Source organism: Saccostrea echinata, unplaced genomic scaffold (assembly GCF_033153115.1).
Source record: "Saccostrea echinata isolate AGI-Se365-2 ecotype Australia unplaced genomic scaffold, CSIRO_AGI_Sech_v1 ptg000041l, whole genome shotgun sequence".
Lineage (NCBI taxonomy): Eukaryota > Metazoa > Mollusca > Bivalvia > Ostreida > Ostreidae > Saccostrea > Saccostrea echinata.
Genome location: NW_026889790.1, coordinates 1,076,467 through 1,099,537, shown reverse-complemented (window position 1 = coordinate 1,099,537; position 23,071 = coordinate 1,076,467). Strand labels below are relative to the sequence as shown.

At 34.1% G+C, this 23,071-nt stretch overlaps 1 protein-coding gene and 1 pseudogene across 1 annotated transcript; both read left to right on the top strand.

The window, feature by feature from the left end:
- Nucleotides 1-14,085: 14,085 nt before the first annotated feature.
- Nucleotides 14,086-15,353, top strand: LOC133200813 (melatonin receptor type 1A-like). The gene is made up of 2 exons (XM_061336629.1): nucleotides 14,086-14,101; nucleotides 14,547-15,353. Exons 1-2 carry the CDS (start codon nucleotides 14,086-14,088, stop codon nucleotides 15,287-15,289), a joined length of 759 nt encoding a protein of 252 aa, XP_061192613.1. The 3' UTR covers nucleotides 15,290-15,353.
- A 5,974-nt stretch (nucleotides 15,354-21,327) lies between these two features.
- Nucleotides 21,328-22,856, top strand: LOC133200894 (uncharacterized; annotated as a pseudogene).
- Nucleotides 22,857-23,071: the final 215 nt, after the last annotated feature.

Below are 23,071 nucleotides of genomic sequence, written 5' to 3'. Positions count from 1 at the left end.
TAAAATATTTCTCTGTCGCTTGTTACCAGTTCATCTTCTTCGACAACAATATAGTTTTTATAAAAAAGACCACGAAGGAGAGTACGAAAACCTAATATAATTGGACTACGGAAATAGTTAAAATTAATTAAAAGGCTAAGTGAAAAGGCGTAATAAAAAGTGAAAAAGCATAATATGCGCATAAGAAGGCATTATTATACCTTTTAAATAACGTAATAACAGAAAATAAGGTTTTTTTTCAAATATAATTTAAAGGTGTCAAACGCGAATCAAGAGGTGCTATAACACGGGAAAAGACCTTAATATGCCTTTCTGAAGGCGTAATAACTCGGAGTAACTATGCCTCCTAAAAAAGTGCATTAAAACGAAGTAAATATATCTCATGGTTTACAGCTGGGTATGATTTTGTGTGTGTCTTTCTTCCCCGAGCATTGGCGAATAACATCGCCTCGGTCAATATTGATATTCTTTGGGGGTGATTATCAAACCATGTATCAACCATCTAAAGAGTTCATATATATATATTATATATTATATATATATATATATATATATATATATATATATATATATATATATATATATATATATATGTAAGTATTTTCCTAAATTCAAGTCACGTGTTTCCTAAATTCAAGTCACGTGTTTTTCACTTGTTTACATTTGCTGCTGCTGTGTAAAATGGTGAATGGTGGTTTTTTGATTTGTCAAAAATATACTTGTTCATGAAATGTGTTTTTTAAAAAGCGATTTTCCATTATCGTTCCCGACTTCCTTATATGGAATTTGTCCATATAGGACAGCGTCCAGGCTTCAAGACCATTAACTGAAAACAGAATTAAGTCAAAATTGTCGATTTTGAATATCTTGAATTTTATTTCACAAACACATTTTAAAAATTGCATGCATGCATAATATTCAAATTCTTACGCATGATGAAAATTTTGTTACTTATCAGAATATATTAATTTGAAATTTTTACTTAAGTTTATTCTCAGTTTATGGTGTTGAGACCAGGCCTGTAAATGTAAAACAATTCCACGATCGTTTAGCATATAAAATTGCAAAAAAAAAAAAAAAAAAAAAAAAAAAAAAAATCGATGAGATCATACTCTTGTATGAAAATATAATTAAGACGTAAAGAAGAAAATGTCGTTCACAGACTGGACAGGTATATAAAAGAATATAGAAAATATTCGTGGTGCAGTTTTGTATGATCCAGTCCATGTTCCTTGATTTAATCATAGATTGAAACTTAACTTAAAGTATAACAAAATAGTAATTGAAATAAGCCCAGATCTTGCAACCCCAAAACTTTTGAACAACCAAAAACCCATGAGAACAAAGATCGTGGGCATATTTTTTGTCCTCTGTAAAAGTCTGTAATTCTATCATAAATTTTAACCTTCCCACTAAATTAAGAATCATAAAAGTGAGAAACTTTATATTTGGCAAAATTATAGAAATTTACTAGAGCTTTAAGGACAGATGATACATTTTTTTCAAAAACCATGAAAATAACAACTAGAGTCATGTTTATATAACTAATATGAATAAGTTAAGCCACATGGATTTCAATTTTTTCATTCAAAATTAATTTCACAATACTAGTAATGTCCTATAAAGTGATAAAAAGTTGTATATATTTAAAAGGGTGATGGTAAGAAAGCAGAATTTTGAACATCATAGAAAGTCAATAATTTCTCAGCATTTTTTAATAAGTTTAATATTTGCATCATGTACAACCAAAATAGGCTCAACAAGCTTATCTTTTAAAAAGAGAAGGTGAGCTAGCGCTGAAGCCATTATAATACATAGTAGATATCTGAACCATTGTTTGAATTTGCTGAATCGATTAATTATTAATAGGAGGACACAGTGGTTCACTAGGGGTTGTGTGGGTGGGGGAGGTCTCAATGGTGAAACTCGAGTGGGCTTCACGTCGGTAATGGCCTAGCGTCACTTGTTTGTCCCAAGGTCATTTGGTTAATTTCAAGATCATTTGTTTAAATGTAGAATTCCTGTCTTGACCATGTTGTATAGTGAGAAACTGAATGTGATTTGACATTGACCCAAGGTCATTTTGAAAAGTACATTGATTGATCCAAAACTAATGTCATAACTGATATATATATATATTTGTTTTTAAATTGAAAGTTATTGACAAAATTTTATATAATCATGCCTTTATCATACCTTTATCTTTTTTTTTTACCTTTGCTTAAAACATTTTCTCAAATATGTGCATTACTTTTAAAATTTAAAGTAAACACAACGTTAGGTTTCGTCTATCGCCGAAGTGCAAGAATGTAACTCGTCGCTATGACGTTTCTTTAAGGAACTCATTTTCAGGTCATCCATAAATCTTTTGAATCTCTCACATAAGCGTGAAATATGGAGATAACGAACAGTAATCAAGCTCAAAAGTCCATTAAAACAGTACAATTCGGGAGCAGAGCAAACACGGACCTCTAAAACCATCAGAGGTGAGATCAGCTGCCATAGAGGTGTAAGCATCCCCTGTCGACCAGTCACTCGTACCGCCGTGTGCACATTCTCATGATCGGGCTAACGGAGAAATCCATAGACAATTCAGTGTTGAAATAATAGCCTAACAATTAGTATGAAAAACGTCAGTCAGCATTAATGTTAAATTGTATTTGATGACAAGGTCATTGTATCGACCATAGAACTTGCGAAATGATGACTTTAAACGAGACTGTTGATCATTTATGCATCATATTATATATCATTTTTATCGTTTTATTTCATATATGCTGTCCAAACTTCCTAAATCGTCTAGTCTTGAGCTATTTCAGAAAATATTTTAATTTTCCAGAATGCGTTTGCATATCCATTCCGCTTTGCATACATATAGATTTTGCAAAGCGGCTGATTCAAAATAAGGTGACGTGAAAGACTCATCTTCCACGCTCTTTCTTCTTCCAAGCATCTGTCAATCTTTGACTTTAATTTACAGAAGTATTTTAAAGATCTTTTGTTTTTCCATAATGTTAATTATTTCCCTTATAAATTGTCAATGTTTTAAACGTCAAATCTGACGTTGTCAGGTCATCAACCTTTTCAGCATTTCAGTTGAAAAAGAAGGAAGTGAGTGATCGATTAGTGAACCTTTAACTCTTGAACGTGCCTAAGATCTACGCAAAAGGCATAAATATAGAAATAACATTTGAATAAAGTTCAAATAATTTTAAAACTCAAAACAAGACGCTTTATAGCAAAATGGTAGTAAAGATTATTAAATAGAAGCATTTAAGAGGTTATAAAGAATTGCGCATGAAAAAAAAAATGAGTGCCGAAAAGAGACGTCATAACGACGTCTGTAACATTTTTGCCTTGAGACGATAGACAAAACCCAACTCTTTGCTCATTTTAATATTTTGAAAAGTATTATAAATATAGTTATAAATATTATTATATATAACTAAATAAAATTTCAAAGTAAGAGTCAAAATAAAAAGGATTGTTAGTAAGGAAAATTTTATTGAAAACATTCTCTTATAAAAATATATATATATATATATAAATATAAAGCAATAAAAAAAAAAATAAAAAGCAAGTTTGACATTACTTTTGGACCATGCCTCGTACAAGGCAGTAAAGGTATTCTATCTGAGTCTGTCTCGTACAAGGCAGTAAAGGTATTCTATCTGAGTCTGTCTCGTACAGGGCAGTAAAGGTATTCTATCTGAGTCTGTCTCGTACAAGGCAGTAAAGGTATTCTATCTGAGTCTGTCTCGTACAAGGCAGTAAAGGTATTCTATCTGAGTCTGTCTCGTACAAGGCAGTAAAGGTATTCTATCTGAGTCTGTCTAGTACAAGGCAGTAAAGGTATTCTATCTGAGTCTGTCTCGTACAGGGCAGTAAAGGTATTCTATCTGAGTCTGTCTCGTACAAGGCAGTAAAAGTATTCTATCTGAGTCTGTCTCGTACAGGGCAGTAAAGGTATTCTATCTGAGTCTGTCTCGTACAAGGCAGTAAAAGTATTCTATCTGAGTCTGTCTCGTACAGGGCAGTAAAAGTATTCTATCTGAGTCTGTCTCGTACAGGGCAGTAAAGGTATTCTATCTGAGTCTGTCTCGTACAAGGCAGTAAAGGTATTCTATCTGAGTCTGTCTCGTACAAGGCAGTAAAAGTATTCTATCTGAGTCTGTCTCGTACAAGGCAGTAAAGGTATTCTATCTGAGTCTGTCTCGTACAAGGCAGTAAAAGTATTCTATCTGAGTCTATCTCGTACAAGGCAGTAAAGGTATTCTATCTGAGTCTGTCTCGTACAAGGCAGTAAAGGTATTCTATCTGAGTCTGTCTCGTACAAGGCAGTAACGGTATTCTATCTGAGTCTGTCTCGTACAAGGCAGTAAAGGTTTTCTATCTGAGTCTGTCTCGTACAGGGCAGTAAAGGCAGTAAAAGTATCTGAGTCTGCCTCGTACAGGGCAGTAAAAGTATTCTATCTGAGTCTGTCTCGTACAAGGCAGTAAAAGTATTCTATCTGAGTCTGTCTCGTACAAGGCAGTAAAAGTATCTGAGTCTGCCTCGTACAAGGCAGTAAAAGTATTCTATCTGAGTCTGCCTCGTACAAGGCAGTAAAGGTATTCTATCTGAGTCTGCCTCGTACAAGGCAGTAAAAGTATTCTATCTGAGTCTGTCTCGTACAAGGCAGTAAAAGTATTCTATCTGAGTCTGCCTCGTACAAGGCAGTAAAAGTATTCTATCTGAGTCTGTCTCGTACAAGGCAGTAAAAGTATTCTATCTGAGTCTGTCTCGTACAAGGCAGTAAAAGTATTCTATCTGAGTCTGCCTCGTACAAGGCAGTAAAAGTATTCTATCTGAGTCTGCCTCGTACAAGGCAGTAAAAGTATTCTATCTGAGTCTGCCTCGTACAAGGCAGTAAAAGTATTCTATCTGAGTCTGTCTCGTACAAGGCAGTAAAAGTATTCTATCTGAGTCTGTCTCGTACAAGGCAGTAAAAGTATTCTATCTGAGTCTGCCTCGTACAAGGCAGTAAAAGTATTCTATCTGAGTCTGTCTCGTACAAGGCAGTAAAAGTATTCTATCTGAGTCTGTCTCGTACAAGGCAGTAAAAGTATTCTATCTGAGTCTGTCTCGTACAGGGCAGTAAAAGTATTCTATCTGAGTCTGTCTCGTACAGGACAGTAAAAGTATTCTATCTGAGTCTGTCTCGTACAGGACAGTAAAAGTATTTTATCTGAGTCTGCCTCGTACAAGGCAGTAAAAGTATTCTATCTGAGTCTGCCTCGTACAAGGCAGTAAAAGTATCTGAGTCTGCCTCGTACAAGGCAGTAAAAGTATTCTATCTGAGTCTGTCTCGTACAGGACAGTAAAGGTATTCTATCTGGGTCTGTCTCGTACAGGACAGTAAAGGTATTCTATCTGAGTCTGCCTCGTACAAGGCAGTAAAAGTATTCTATCTGAGTCTGTCTCGTACAAGGCAGTAAAAGTATTCTATCTGAGTCTGTCTCGTACAGGGCAGTAAAGGTATTCTATCTGAGTCTGTCTCGTACAAGGCAGTAAAGGTATTCTATCTGAGTCTGTCTCGTACAAGGCAGTAAAGGTATTCTATCTGAGTCTGTCTCGTACAAGGCAGTAAAAGTATTCTATCTGAGTCTGTCTCGTACAAGGCAGTAAAGGTATTCTATCTGAGTCTGTCTCGTACAGGGCAGTAAAGGTATTCTATCTGAGTCTGTCTCGTACAAGGCAGTAAAGGTATTCTATCTGAGTCTGTCTCGTACAAGGCAGTAAAAGTATTCTATCTGAGTCTATCTCGTACAAGGCAGTAAAGGTATTCTATCTGAGTCTGTCTCGTACAAGGCAGTAAAGGTATTCTATCTGAGTCTGTCTCGTACAAGGCAGTAAAGGTATTCTATCTGAGTCTGTCTCGTACAAGGCAGTAAAGGTATTCTATCTGAGTCTGTCTCGTACAAGGCAGTAAAGGTATTCTATCTGAGTCTGTCTCGTACAAGGCAGTAAAGGTATTCTATCTGAGTCTGTCTAGTACAAGGCAGTAAAGGTATTCTATCTGAGTCTGTCTCGTACAGGGCAGTAAAGGTATTCTATCTGAGTCTGTCTCGTACAGGGCAGTAAAAGTATTCTATCTGAGTCTGTCTCGTACAGGGCAGTAAAGGTATTCTATCTGAGTCTGTCTCGTACAAGGCAGTAAAAGTATTCTATCTGAGTCTGTCTCGTACAAGGCAGTAAAAGTATTCTATCTGAGTCTGACTCGTACAAGACAGTAAAGGTATTCTATCTGAGTCTGTCTCGTACAAGGCAGTAAAAGTATTCTATCTGAGTCTGTCTCGTACAGGGCAGTAAAGGTATTCTATCTGAGTCTGTCTCGTACAAGGCAGTAAAAGTATTCTATCTGAGTCTGTCTCGTACAGGGCAGTAAAAGTATTCTATCTGAGTCTGTCTCGTACAAGGCAGTAAAAGTATTCTATCTGAGTCTGTCTCGTACAAGGCAGTAAAAGTATTCTATCTGAGTCTGCCTCGTACAAGGCAGTAAAAGTATTCTATCTGAGTCTGCCTCGTACAAGGCAGTAAAAGTATTCTATCTGAGTCTGTCTCGTACAAGGCAGTAAAAGTATTCTATCTGAGTCTGTCTCGTACAGGGCAGTAAAAGTATTCTATCTGAGTCTGTCTCGTACAGGACAGTAAAAGTATTCTATCTGAGTCTGTCTCGTACAGGACAGTAAAAGTATTTTATCTGAGTCTGCCTCGTACAAGGCAGTAAAAGTATTCTATCTGAGTCTGCCTCGTACAAGGCAGTAAAAGTATCTGAGTCTGCCTCGTACAAGGCAGTAAAAGTATTCTATCTGAGTCTGTCTCGTACAAGGCAGTAAAAGTATTCTATCTGAGTCTGTCTCGTACAAGGCAGTAAAAGTATTCTATCTGAGTCTGTCTCGTACAGGGCAGTAAAGGTATTCTATCTGAGTCTGTCTCGTACAGGACAGTAAAGGTATTCTATCTGAGTCTGTCTCGTACAAGGCAGTAAAAGTATTCTATCTGAGTCTGTCTCGTACAAGGCAGTAAAAGTATTCTATCTGAGTCTGTCTCGTACAGGACAGTAAAGGTATTCTATCTGAGTCTGTCTCGTACAAGGCAGTAAAAGTATTCTATCTGAGTCTGTCTCGTACAGGACAGTAAAGGTATTCTATCTGAGTCTGTCTCGTACAGGACAGTAAAGGTATTCTATCTGAGTCTGTCTCGTACAAGGCAGTAAAAGTATTCTATCTGAGTCTGTCTCGTACAAGGCAGTAAAAGTATTCTATCTGAGTCTGTCTCGTACAGGGCAGTAAAGGTATTCTATCTGAGTCTGTCTCGTACAAGGCAGTAAAGGTATTCTATCTGAGTCTGTCTCGTACAAGGCAGTAAAGGTATTCTATCTGAGTCTGTCTCGTACAAGGCAGTAAAAGTATTCTATCTGAGTCTGTCTCGTACAAGGCAGTAAAGGTATTCTATCTGAGTCTGTCTCGTACAGGGCAGTAAAGGTATTCTATCTGAGTCTGTCTCGTACAAGGCAGTAAAGGTATTCTATCTGAGTCTGTCTCGTACAAGGCAGTAAAAGTATTCTATCTGAGTCTATCTCGTACAAGGCAGTAAAGGTATTCTATCTGAGTCTGTCTCGTACAAGGCAGTAAAGGTATTCTATCTGAGTCTGTCTCGTACAAGGCAGTAAAAGTATTCTATCTGAGTCTGTCTCGTACAGGGCAGTAAAGGTATTCTATCTGAGTCTGTCTCGTACAGGGCAGTAAAGGTATTCTATCTGAGTCTGTCTCGTACAAGGCAGTAAAGGTATTCTATCTGAGTCTGTCTCGTACAAGGCAGTAAAGGTATTCTATCTGAGTCTGTCTAGTACAAGGCAGTAAAGGTATTCTATCTGAGTCTGTCTCGTACAGGGCAGTAAAGGTATTCTATCTGAGTCTGTCTCGTACAGGGCAGTAAAAGTATTCTATCTGAGTCTGTCTCGTACAGGGCAGTAAAGGTATTCTATCTGAGTCTGTCTCGTACAGGGCAGTAAAAGTATTCTATCTGAGTCTGTCTCGTACAGGGCAGTAAAGGTATTCTATCTGAGTCTGTCTCGTACAAGGCAGTAAAGGTATTCTATCTGAGTCTGTCTCGTACAAGGCAGTAAAAGTATTCTATCTGAGTCTGTCTCGTACAAGGCAGTAAAGGTATTCTATCTGAGTCTGTCTCGTACAAGGCAGTAAAAGTATTCTATCTGAGTCTATCTCGTACAAGGCAGTAAAGGTATTCTATCTGAGTCTGTCTCGTACAAGGCAGTAAAGGTATTCTATCTGAGTCTGTCTCGTACAAGGCAGTAAAGGTATTCTATCTGAGTCTGTCTCGTACAAGGCAGTAAAGGTTTTCTATCTGAGTCTGTCTCGTACAGGGCAGTAAAGGCAGTAAAAGTATCTGAGTCTGCCTCGTACAGGGCAGTAAAAGTATTCTATCTGAGTCTGTCTCGTACAAGGCAGTAAAAGTATTCTATCTGAGTCTGTCTCGTACAAGGCAGTAAAAGTATCTGAGTCTGCCTCGTACAAGGCAGTAAAAGTATTCTATCTGAGTCTGCCTCGTACAAGGCAGTAAAAGTATCTGAGTCTGCCTCGTACAAGGCAGTAAAAGTATTCTATCTGAGTCTGTCTCGTACAAGGCAGTAAAAGTATCTGAGTCTGTCTCGTACAAGGCAGTAAAAGTATTCTATCTGAGTCTGCCTCGTACAAGGCAGTAAAAGTATTCTATCTGAGTCTGTCTCGTACAAGGCAGTAAAAGTATTCTATCTGAGTCTGTCTCGTACAAGGCAGTAAAAGTATTCTATCTGAGTCTGCCTCGTACAAGGCAGTAAAAGTATTCTATCTGAGTCTGTCTCGTACAAGGCAGTAAAAGTATTCTATCTGAGTCTGCCTCGTACAGGGCAGTAAAAGTATTCTATCTGAGTCTGCCTCGTACAAGGCAGTAAAAGTATTCTATCTGAGTCTGTCTCGTACAAGGCAGTAAAAGTATCTGAGTCTGCCTCGTACAAGGCAGTAAAAGTATTCTATCTGAGTCTGCCTCGTACAAGGCAGTAAAAGTATCTGAGTCTGCCTCGTACAAGGCAGTAAAAGTATTCTATCTGAGTCTGTCTCGTACAGGGCAGTAAAAGTATCTGAGTCTGCCTCGTACAAGGCAGTAAAAGTATTCTATCTGAGTCTGTCTCGTACAAGGCAGTAAAAGTATCTGAGTCTGCCTCGTACAAGGCAGTAAAAGTATTCTATCTGAGTCTGCCTCGTACAAGGCAGTAAAAGTATTCTATCTGAGTCTGCCTCGTACAAGGCAGTAAAGGTATTCTATCTGAGTCTGCCTCGTACAAGGCAGTAAAAGTATTCTATCTGAGTCTGTCTCGTACAAGGCAGTAAAGGTATTCTATCTGAGTCTGCCTCGTACAAGGCAGTAAAAGTATTCTATCTGAGTCTGTCTCGTACAAGGCAGTAAAAGTATTCTATCTGAGTCTGCCTCGTACAAGGCAGTAAAAGTATTCTATCTGAGTCTGTCCAGAATTACAAAATGGCGACTTCCGGGGCATTTGTTTTTATCAAACACATCTTGTTCAGAATTGTTCAATTCATTGAAAATTGATTTTTTTTTAAAATAAACATTTCAAATACGTATAAATACGTTACAATTTAATCTTTCCCGATGTGCATTTCATGGGACCAGAAGTTGACGCTGACATCTCTAGGATCTAAGACTTAAAAAAGTTAAAAAAATTTAAAGTGAAAAAGATTGTTTTTATAAAAAATAAATAATAAAAGTCCTTATAAAACATCCCTGACTATCAGCATGATTTATTGTGGGTCAAAATGTAATTTTGTAGATTTTACCAAAGTAATACACGATCGAAATCACTAATAAATCCTGATTGCAGTGTCCAGCACTAATCGTATTATCTGTCAGTTGATATGTACTATTTCCTGATTAACTCTATCTGGACATTCCAAGATTACCATTCAATTATTACGGGAAGTAGGAAATGGTAAATTACTCTCTAATCATTGATACCGAAAACCAGTTGAGGCTTCATTCCAAATATAGATATTCGGTCTGTTTTGCTGTACTTCTTGAAGGGTTAAAATAATGTATAGAGTTTGTTTCTTATTAATAGTCATCTTCAGTAGAAAAGTGACTACAACACAGGAGATCTAGAAAGGGGGATTACAATAATTATAGTTATCAAAGAGAACACATTCATGGTTTCATAATCCTCATTAGAAAAACTTTTTATCTGTTCTTTTTGAACCAAACCTTTTAATGGAAAATATTTTAAATTGCTGGTTTTCACTGAAAATTCAACCCTTTTAAAATGATGCAACCTGCATTTTCCTTATGTAAACCATGTTTTTAATTACCTAACACAGGTACAATCCACCTATTCAAGGCATTACAAAAAGTATGAGAGAAAGCAATTTTGAACACAGAGAAGAGATTTACTATAATTTATTCATGATTAGTTACTATCATGAAAAAATATAACTCTGATTATGATGAAATAGTATTGTACGCATATATTGGTTCCTGATAATGTAAATTTTAACATAGTTAAGTTGCTGATTGTCAAAGCGTAATATTAAAAAATAAAGATCCTGTATTAAGAAGATGTTTAACGTTCTCACATTTGAATTTAATGTGAAAGAATCATATAATTATTACACGTAATGAATGAGAAATATGAAGATAACGAGCAGTGATCGATTTCAAAAAATCTACAAACAATACAAATCTGATAACAAGGCATAAAACACAGACCCCCGGAAATTTCAGAGGTGGGATCAGGTGCCTATGAGGAATAACCGGCCACATCCGCAGTGAGCCCTGAAATATCTGATTCAATGCTGTTTATATTTTTGTTAGGAGTAAAGATAGAGGCTTGGTAGAACCCGCTGTGTATCTTTGTTCGAAAGGATTTTTATGTACTTTAGGAATACAATATAGGTATAGTAATTCAAATTGGTTGTTGGGAATATTATAAATATTAAAAACTGATATACGATTTTGAAGAATTTCCTCCTTAAGAAGGAAACTATGAGTATAACATTTGATTACCACTCGTAAACTTAAGCCCAAGTTTCTCTGAAATGCAATTGAAATAATGAGCCTTAAAAATAAAATATTAAGATAACGAACAGTAATCAAGCTCAGATGTCTCTTGAAACAATACAAATTTGGAGCAGAGCAAACACGGACCTCTAAAACATCAGAGGTGGGATCAGTTGCCATAGAGGAGTAAGCATCCCCTGTCGACCGGTCACAAACTCCGAGTGCTCCTTGTCATGATCGGGCAAACGTAAAAATCAGTAGACATTTTGTATGAGAAACATCAGTCAACATTTGACTTAATGAAAAATTGTATTTGCTGTTAAGGTCATTGTATTGTTTCGATAATTTGCGAAATGTTCTTTAAATGAAACTGTTGATATTCTTGTTTCATCAACTTATTTGTCAATAGTTATCCTCGTTTTACAAATTGTTCTTACGTGCTCTTGCGTATACTGAGTAATCAACTAGGAGACATAAACTCCATATGCAGGTGATAATAGTGTATTGCTAAACAAAGACTATATGTTGTTATCTGCTTTGTAAGACGGGAGCAGTACATATTGATCGAGTAATCTTTTTCTGTATTGAATTATTGAAGACAGAAGGATGGACGATTTTTATATTGCTCCTCAATCGTTTAACACGATATTTCAACTTCAACCTTATATTCTTAATCCATTCTGACAAAGTGTGAAGGTTTTCTCCTTCATATTTGACCCATCGTCTGGCAGAATTCATAATATCTATGAAATTTTATGAAATTTTGTCGCCAATTGAAAGACCGGGGTTCCAAAAGTTTTGTCTCTTTTAAAGAAATTATTGCCTCAAATGAAACCCCCCGAATTAAAAATCTAAATTAATTAGATAGTGATCACGTGATCCTGTGACGTCAAAGGCGACAATGGCTGATCAGTTCCTCACGTTAATCTTACTAAAAAATACGTGATACAACCTGAATTTTCTACGTTATGAACGACCAAATCACTGATTTTTCGATATGAATTTGAATAGCCAACCTTATATTTTAGAATTGTTAGGAACAAAAAATCTGAAAAATCTGTTAACATTGTAAAAATAGCAGCGAAGATAGCGAGGGAGACGCGGCGAAGACGAAGAAACTCGCCATCACAATACAATTTGATTTGTCATCTTATCACATGTATGAACTTTTTTGATTCACAAATTAAATATTATATAACTTTGTTATTCTTCGTTTTTAACATAAAAATTTATGCAAGTACGCCTTCATATGTTTTGTAAAGGATGGCGGTCTTGAAAAATATTTTCCGATCACGGCGAAACATTGCCGTAATCAGACCTACAGATGCAAAATATTTGGAATAAAAAACGAAAATATCTCAAAGGTCTTATAGCTTAGAACTAGTTAATGTTTCTATAGTAATTGAAAAGCACTTTAGGAATTATTTTTTTCAGTATTTTCGTAATTAAGCTGCATTTGTCCTTGATAACTCCATAAATAGTGTGCAACTTATCTCTCTATTACTGAATTGTCGCCTATGACGTCAGAGCAGTATTTCGCCGAAATCCGACTGAAATATGCATATTGCCGTATTTGAATTTCAACTCTCAATATCTCTTAAAATACGCTTTCAACAACGTTTATTGTATTCAGTATTTTAATAAACAAGGTTGTAGATAATATTTTTCATAAAATTAAGATTTTTGAAAAATCATGCGATAAGTCCTTTAAGATTCTCATTATAAACATATTCACGTCACCAGCAGGACTATAGTTGTAGAGAGAAGAGGGACATGAACACTTTCATTAGGATAATTGTGTTTCAGGCTCCGGGCCATAAAACTTAGAAGATCTCACTTTTGATCTAAGTCTCACTTTTACAAAAGGGATATATAGTGGAAAAGTGAGACTGAGATCAAAAGTGAGCTCGTCTAAGTTTTATGGCCCCGGAGCCTAATGCTCGATATCTAGGCACTGTAGAGTTTTATTTTAAATATAATTTTGAAGTTTTGAAGCAATAGTTGATGAATATTCTTTTTATAAATACAGTAAAACACGCTTATAGCGAACATGCTTATATTGAATTGACGCTTACAGCGAAGTGATTTTCATTTTCCATGGCTTTAAAATATATTGCGAAGTTCACGGATATAACGACTTACGTTTATAACGAAGCAACATTGTCCGTCCCCGGCACTTTGTTACAAGCGTGTTTTACTTTTTATCAAAAACTGTCAATTTTTAATTTTTTTTTGCAAAATTTTTTTGTTAAAATTACCTTGCTTACAAATATACTCTTTGGTCATAATTTGACTGAAATGTTTCACACCAAATAAAAGTTCGGAATATGAATAACTGAGGGACCCTCTGGCAACTTTACACGACTCTTTCCCATAATTCATAAAATATAGCAAATTGTTTGATGTAATAATCCCAGCTTTCTTTTTAAATTCAAATCTCGACTATTTTACGTTTCCTTTCATGCAGCTTCAGCTAGTTTTCAATGTATCAACTTCAAATTAAAACACCAAAAGAAAGTTAGTTTGATAATGATTTAACTTGGATTTAAGGAATAAGTACGCATTCAACTTAAATTTACAGGTAGATGAAAGCATGAGTTAAACTTTGTATGTCAGTTTTTTTTAGAATACACATTACCTGTAATCAATTCTACAAATAAGTTAAAGATCATTGTTCCGAAAAGAAACATCAAGCTTACATAATACGTCAAAAATATATTTAATTAGTTACACTCACTTTTCCCTATTTATGAAATTAAGTAATATATGTATTGGATATATTTCCGATAGTTCCGGTGACCTAACGAGCAGACATACTTAATGATAATAACAATACTTAATTCTCATATATTTAGAAGTGATGTGGTGGGTATTCAGGTCAAAACGTAGGCAGTATTTCAAAAGTGTTGATAATTATCGTATAAAAAGATAGCTTCATTCTGTCTTTCCAGAAAAACAAAGCAGTGGCATCCAACATGGGAGACTCAAACTGTGGGGTATGGTAGTTTTAATATCTCTTACATGTATATATCATTTATCATGCTCGGACATTAAAACTAGCAAGAGAGTATGTTTATTTATCAGGGTTCAAGGCATTAAGTAATGGGATTTCTATCCACTAATCAGTGAATATAATGATCAATTTAAATACATTTTTAATAGAAACGAAACAATGCTTATCATTGTGTAAGGCATAATTAAAAATTGTTAGGGCTTTATTCTGCTAAGATAAGTCAAATCAAACTTCTCATTAATATTTTTGCAATTCAATTTGATGTCTTCATTATTTAAAATATAATAAGAAAAAAGAAAAAAAATATGAGTTAGCAAAAATATTTTCGAGATTATTATTTTTTTATGTAACGTAAGTATTGATTTATGTATATCCTATCGACATGAATACTTTAATTGCACGTTTTTATTTTTGTAATTGAAGGCGTCGTATTGGGAGAGCAATATTTTGACGACAAAAAATGGCTTTGTGACTTTGTTGCTAGCCTCTGTTTGACAGCATGCTTCTGTGCCTTCCTCAGTCTAACTTTATTGACGATGTCCCGTTACATCTACTTATGCCACAACAATGTTTACGACAAAGTTTTTAACCGACTCTCTTGCATCATATTTTGCATTACCTGTTGGGTTGCTGCTTTCTTGTTCCAGTTTCCAAATTTTATTGAATGGGGAAAATATAATTTCGACCGAAAGAATCATCAGTGTATCTGGGATCGCACAGCTAGTTTGTCCTATACCTTGTTTGTCTCCATCGGTTTGATTGGTGGACCGCTCCTCGTAATGGCTATCTGTTACTTCCTAATTTTCCAACGAATATGGGAAACAAAGCGCGACATTTACCGAATGGACACAAAAAACCCACATAAAATGAGGAAAGCACGGACGGAAACTGTTCGTTCATCGAAGACCTTATTCTGCATATTTGTCGTGTTCTTTGTATGTTGGACGCCTTACGCTATAACTGTTGCCCTAGATGTCCAGAATAATCTTTCAACTGAAGTTCATTTGTTTGTGACACTTTTGGCACATTTGCATTCTAGCGTCAATTGCATCATATACATCATGGGAATAAAAAGGTTCCCAATGGGAGTTCTTAGTCTTTGTGCTTGCGGATCATCTCACATGGCATCAAGCACTTCTAAACCCGAAAAACATCTCCAAGGTTAACATGAAACCAAGTTTACATAATCCTCCGTTGAATTGGTGACTCATATACCTGCATTTTATTGTCTCCCTGTAGAACCCTTTATAAAAATGATGTTCAATGTTGAATAAAAAGTTCATTAACACTTAGCCTTTTTCTTTAGAAACAAAACGTACAATGAAAACTGTGATAAAATATTTGTTCACAGTAAGATTTAAAAGGAAAATGATATACACTTTTGTATGATTGTTGCAGTACTTTTATTTCATATCGAACATTAAAGTTTGATCACCTTTAACGTTTAGAAAATGATTATCATTTCTTTAGCTTTTTTTACGAAAACCACATGCTTGGTGCATTAGACTTCTTTTGTTTCTGTGATAGCAGTGTTGGGACCCACCTTGCACAAACTTGAACAAACTCTCTGTTTTGCCTATTTCCTTGCTAATAATAATAATAATAATAGAAAGATTCCCCCATCCTACATTTTTTTGTCTAATCATTTTTTTTCTTTTGGTAAGAAAAACATCATGGAATTTGACATTATGAACTATACAATTATTTTCATTGAAATATTCAATGTTTTTCAGTTGGATACGGAATTAACTTCACGAGTGGAACAGGGTTTTACTTCTATATTTTAACCAGTGTTAATATAAAATAATCCTGTATGACGTATGAAATAAATTCCGTTCCAAATTCAAAACACTGGATTTTCTATTTATTACATTTTTTAAAAATAGTTATTGTTTCTTAATTTGCCGCTATCACCTATTTTCTGTGGCGTAGACTGTTTTGTAATAGCTTAGAGTTTGTCATAGATCGCGATTGTGAGATTGAAAATGGAGTTTTGGAGAAACTTTGGCTGTTTACTAAGTGACATGATTGTTTATTTATACTCTTGATGTCTTTATGGAGTATTTTCTTCAACTATTCCTGAAAGAAAGGGGAGCTTTTTCCTTGAATTTGTTGTTTTCACTGTGAAAATAACACTTCTGATATTTTCACGGTGAAAATAATACGCCTTTTAAAATATTTATTTAATTCAATGAATAAATTATTTCACTATTGAAAATGCAATAAAAATAAAATGTTAATCAGAGCTAAAACACTCCTTACAAATTTCTTTGACATCTCTTGCAATGTTTTTGACTATCCATTACGTAACCGATCAAAATTTTGAAACTTGTATTCACATTTAAAAGAAGTTGTATTTTACCTATATAGAATTGGAAAAACTTCATCCCCCCGAAATCTGTGCGATTCGTTTGCTTTTGTTGACAGAAAATTCTAAATTGCTTAAACAACCTACATCATTTTGTAATTGTTGTTGTAACCGTCATATCAAAATTGAAAATAATAACAGTTCATAAACATTCATCTGTAGAGTTTTCGTTTCTTTATTTTCTTCCAATAAATAAGCCATTTGTTTATGCTTTCTCGAAGAAAGTATTTTGATACTTGGTTTATGGAAGATAACTCCGGAAAATACTAATGAGAATTTCGTTATTCATGTAAATCATATACAAACAAATAAATAAATAGAAATCCAGGGCTGATTTTTTTTAAATCCTAGAATTACATAAAATTTCTCTCAACCTTACCAAATCTTTCTAAATTCTTTTCTCAGGACAAACTTTTCCTATTATGTCACTCCTAGGCACCTGATCTGGTGTTTCCGGTGGTCCGTGTTTTACCCTGTTCACGATTCGTCTTGTTAACTGGATTTATGTATGGAACGCCAAATTAACATATATTCAAATATTTGTACCTATCTTCAAATAATTGTACCTATCTTCAAATGATTTGAAGATAGGTACAATTGAATTAAAGATAGGTGTAAATGAATTAAAGATAGGTGTAAATGAATTAAAGATAGGTGTAAATGAATTAAAGATAGGTATAAATAATTATACCTATCTTCAATGGAATTACACCTATTTTCAATTCAATTAAAGATAGGTTCAATTGGATTACACCAATCTTCAATTCAATTAAAGATAGGTTTAATTGAATTATACCTATCTTCAATTCGTTTAAAGATAGGTTCAATTGATCTAAAGATAGGTACAATTGATTTGAAGATAGGTACAATTGAAACATATCCACAAATACGAAAGCCATGAAGGGACACGTCGATTTCTCAAAAAAGCAAAAATGAATTTGAGATCTCGAATTACACAATCCGTTCTCACAGATTACTAATTCGTTCCCTCGGTTTATAATTCGAGATCTCGAATTACATAATCCGTTCCCACTGATTACCAATTCGTTCCCTCGGTTTATAATTCGAGATCTCGAATTACATAATCCGTTCCCACTGATTACCAATTCGTTCCCTCGGTTTATAATTCGAGATCTCGAATGACATAATCCGTTCCCACTGATTATCACTTCGGCCTCTTGATTTAGACAATCCATCAATTACATGTTTTACGACTTGAAGAATCCATTTCCTTATCTCAATCATGCGTTCTATTTTGTTTATGCAACAGGCAGTTCCGTAGTATTTTTAAATTAAGTAAATGTAAATTTATTTAATAAAAATAATTACAGAGGACCCATGTTTACTTTTATCAGTGTTTTCCATGATTCTATAAATAACCAAATATCTAAGAATTTACTTGTACAAATATTAGTACTAGTAAATGGATTGGAAAAATGTTCATGTAATTTTCTCAGTAAGGACCGTGATATGTAATTAAATGTAGAGTGTGTACTATTCTATATTCTATTCATTAAACAAATATTGCTATATCTGAGATGGACAGATAAATAAGTGCACTCAGCTGCCAGCTGGTAGACCAGCAAATGGTGCATGAAATCAAAATGGATAACCTGTAAAACAAATCATATTCCTCCCAATAACGACAAACATTCCAAGAAAATGAATTTTTTAACTCGAGAGAATGAATTACAATCCGAGATAACGAATTGTGTAATTTGAGGGAACGAATTGATAATCTGAGAGAACGAATAATTAAACCGTGGGAACGAATTGTTTAAACCGAGAGAACGAATTACAATCCGAGAGAACGGATTGTGTAATTTGAGGGAACGAATTGATAATCTGTGAGAACGAATTAGTAATTCGTTATCACAGATTGTCAATCCGAGAGAACGGATTATATAAATCGAGATCTCGGTTTACTTTTACACTTTTTTGAAAATCCTCATGTCCCTTCATGGCTTTCGTACACAAAGGATTTGAAGATAGGTACAATTCAATTATACCTAGGTTCAATTCGTTTTGTGTTATTGAAAATAATGAAAGCTCCCTCTAACAGCGTCTTGAACATGGAGGGAACCGCACAGAGCATTTTTATTGGGAGTAGTTGTTATTGTCAGTATCTTTATAATTAGAGATAAGTTCAATTCAATTGCACCTATCTTTAAATCAATTATACCTATCTTTAATTCATGGCATTTGTACCTATCTTTAGATCAATTGTACCTATCTCTATCTTCAAATCAATTGTACCTATCTTCAAATCAATTGTACATATCTTCAAATGAATTAAAGATAGGTATAATTGAATTAAACCTATCTTTAATTCAATTGGAGATAGGTACAATTGATTTGGAGATAGGTACAATTGATTTGAAGATAGGTACAATTAAATGAAGATAGGTTCAAATATTTGAATATATGTTATTTTGGCGTTCCATATTTATGAGATCGTTCACCGTTCATTATCTTCACCTTCTACATATTTGTGGTTTTAGAAATAATTTTGAACTGTCTTTATTTATGAAAGTAATTTACATACAATTTTCTTTGATGTCTTGAAAGGAATGAGTTTGAACACATAAAGTACTTTTGTTTATTTGATATCAATTTAGGGGGAGAATTATACACACCTGAAAATCTAGATATTATCAAATAACCATAATTACAATAGCAAACTTAATATCTAGATATTCTGAAAGATATAGTATGGACGTGCAATTAACTGCTATCATAAAAGGCAGTATGTCGATCAAGTCAGAAAAATATGATTGCTGCTCGTTCTTCCGAACTTATTTACTCGTGCAATCTTGTACTCTTAAAGACATTTTTGGCGAAGTTTAATTTGATTGGTACAGGGGATTTTATAGGCTAATCTTTACAGTAAAGGGATTAGGACAGTAATTAATCATGATTGTGACATTTGGGGCATATCTTATTATCTCCCTGATGATTTGTTCTATATTTCCCTGGATGGACGGTGAAACGCGACATTAATAATTATCCCTTCCTTATAATTAGATTTTATAAATGTAGGAAGAGAGGTTTTATACATGTACTAGTATATCTCATAATAATTTGAATATGTATATTTGTTAGTGGAATTATTTAATTTTGTATTAGCTATAGGAAAAGTTACATTGATTTTTATATTTACAGAAAAGGAGTATGTGCATTGTTTTTAATTGATATAGAATTACTTTACAAAATATTTATTTCAGGAAACCAGTTATATATTATGTGACTAAATCTTAAGTAATTACATTTAAAACCACAGTATATAGGAGAGTTAGTTAAATGTTACTAAATTTCATAACTTACAGTAGTAGATTTAATGTGTAGGATTCAAAATTATGTATTAGAAAAGAATATATATATATATATATATATATATATATATATATATATATATATATATATATATATATATATATATATATATATATATATATATATATATATATATATATATATATCAATTTTGATATTACGAATATTATTTCTGTTTATATCTTATTATCTAATATGTATGGTGGCATATTTCTGCCCCTTGTGTGCAAGTTATTTTTCTATCAAATATGTCGACATGCAAGATAAATATGTTGACATGCAAGATAGTTATGTCAACATGCAACATAAATATGTTGACATGCAAGAAAATAGCAATCAAATAAAAATTATAAAAAATCTTCAAAAATCTCAGATATAGCCCACATGTGACATCCAACATGCTAGATGCTACTTATTTATGTTAACATGCAACTTATTTATGTTAACATGCAAGATAAATATGTTGACATGCAACATATTTATGTCGACATGCAACTTATTTATGTCTACATGCAACTTGGTTATGTTGACATGCGAGATAAATATGTTGACATTCAACATATTTATGTCGACATGCAACTTATTTATGTTGACATGCAACTTATTTATGCTGACATGCAACTTAGTTATGTCGACATGCGAGATAAATATGTTGACATGCAACTTATTTATGTTTACATGCAACTTATTTATGTTGACATGCAACTTATTTATGTTGACATGCTAGATAAATATGTTGACATGCAACTTATTTATGGTGACATGCAAGATGAATATGTTGACATGCAACTTATTTATGTAAACATGCAACATATTTATGTCGACATGCAACTTATTTATGATGGCATGCTGTTTGTTTGAAAGAGGGTATAGTTTAATCAAAATCTGTGGTTGCAGTGAATGAAAAGCTTAACCTCTGAACGTTCATCTGGTCTCTACACAACTGACAAGGTAAAACTTTGTTTTAGATCTGATATAAAACTGATATTGGATGTAATGAAGATCTTTTGGTTGATTAATCTGGTCTTTTGTATAATCCTTACTAAGATTAATTCTTGGTGTCAATATCTCTTTTGGTCAGAGTGTGCAATTCTTAAATAATATGTGTACTTCATGTAGCTATTATTTGATCAAACATAGTACTTTTAGAATTTCACTATCTTCAATGGCGGATCCAGGAATCTTGAAAAGGGGGGCCCCGACCAGTTTGTGGTCGGGGTAGGGGCCCACGATCACACCAAAAAATTGATTTATTAAATCTTATGTATATTTCGGACACAAAAGGGGGAGCCCGGGCCCCCTGTCCCCTCTAAATCCGCAGTGCTATCTTACATAAGTTTAATTGAATTGCAATTTTTTTATATAATAAACTCTTACATGCCAAATCGTGGTGTATTTATAGAATGATTTAGTTTGATGTACATTTACACATGTAGAAAGCAGAACAAAAATTCATTGTGTATAAAGTATCTTTTCCCCATTTTTTTCAGCGACAAAAATACTATGAGTGAAAATATCTATACACCTGCTCTGGCTCAACGTTTGGTTGTTGACGGACTACCTCTCAGTAGGAATGAAATGATTGCTGTTTATTACCACTCTGGTTATACTATTCAGGATATCATTGAATTTCTTGCGAGCAAACATAACATTGCTCTTAGTGCAAGACAAATTCATCGAGTTTTAAGGGAAATGAATCTGACGAGACGAAACAACCAGCCAAGTTTGGAGGACATTGTAACGGCTATTCTACATGAACTTTCAGGCTCGGGCGGTGACATAGGCTATAGAGGAATGAGGAGACGTCTGCTAATCGACCATAACCTCAATGTGTCTTGTGAATTGGTGCGCCTTGCATTAACTGTTTTGGACGCAGAAGGTGTAATAAGGCGTAGACAACGTCGTCTTCAGCGTAGAAGGTACATTAACGAAGGGCCTAATTTTTTGTTCATCTAAATGGCTGGGACAAGTTAAAACCATTCGGAATTTCCATTCATGGCTGTGTAGATGGCTTTTCAAGACGTATTCTCTGGCTCAGAGCTTGAGTATATATCCAGATTTTATATAGATTATATCAAAGAAATAAACGGGGTTCCTGTAGTCGTATACGCAGACAGGGGTACTAAGAACTCCATAGTTCGAGATTTGCAATACGCTTTGCGATGGAATCACCAGGATCCCTTGCAAGGACTATCAAGTTTTAGGTATGGATCGTCCTATAGAAATACAAGAATAGAGCGATTTTGGCGGTGTTTACGAGAAATGTGTGGCAATTTTTGGATAAATTACTTTAAGGATATGGATAATGTAGGTGTTTTTGACACCTACGACATAGTCCACCTGGAGTGTGCTAGGTATTGTTTCTTACCAATTATCACCAGAGAATTGAACAGAGTTATACAGCATTGGAATGAACACACAATTAGAAGAAACCGCAATGCAGATTGTCCGTCTGGAAAACCAGATGTTATGTATTTTCATCCCGAAATTTACCAAACAAGAGATTTCAAAATGCCTGTACCTGATAATCTGAATGGCATAGAACAAGAATATTGTGCCTACCCTCCTGCGAATGGTGTTTCAATGGAATTTGAAGTTATTGGTACTCAAATAAGAATGGAAAACGGTTTGAATTACCCACCAAACACTGTAGAAGAAGCTACAGAACTCTTTATCCGAATAACAGACTATGTAGATCGCTTATAAATTACATGTATCTACATACATTTACTTGACTCTTGTTGTTTTAAGGAGGTACATTTTTCTTTATGTTCCGAATATTGTTTGATAAAGGAATGAGAAATTGTATCTTTGCGAGGTTTTGTGTATTTAATTGCAAATGTGTATTTCTAGTAAAGTATATCTATTAATAGTACATAATATTAGTAATTCTTTTTTTGAAATCTGCTTTAACCGTCAAGGTCAAAAATCATAATGAATTCAAAAAATTGTTATGAGTACTGTTGAGTGTTGAAGTAAGAGTACAAAAGCGTATTTTCCTATGGAATAAAGAATGCATTTGGTCAGCATTTTTTTTTTTAGATAACTAGGTCAAACTTTTAATTCAAGGTAAAAAATTAAAAAGAATTGTTCCTTTTTAATGAAGCTGTCATAAATAACGCACCTGTAAATAATAAAGCTCTAGATCTATTCTCCCTCATTCAGAACATACCTACTTGACATTAAAAAGGACATTGTTACGATTTTGGTCACATTTTATATTACCATTTTTATTGTTTAAAATATT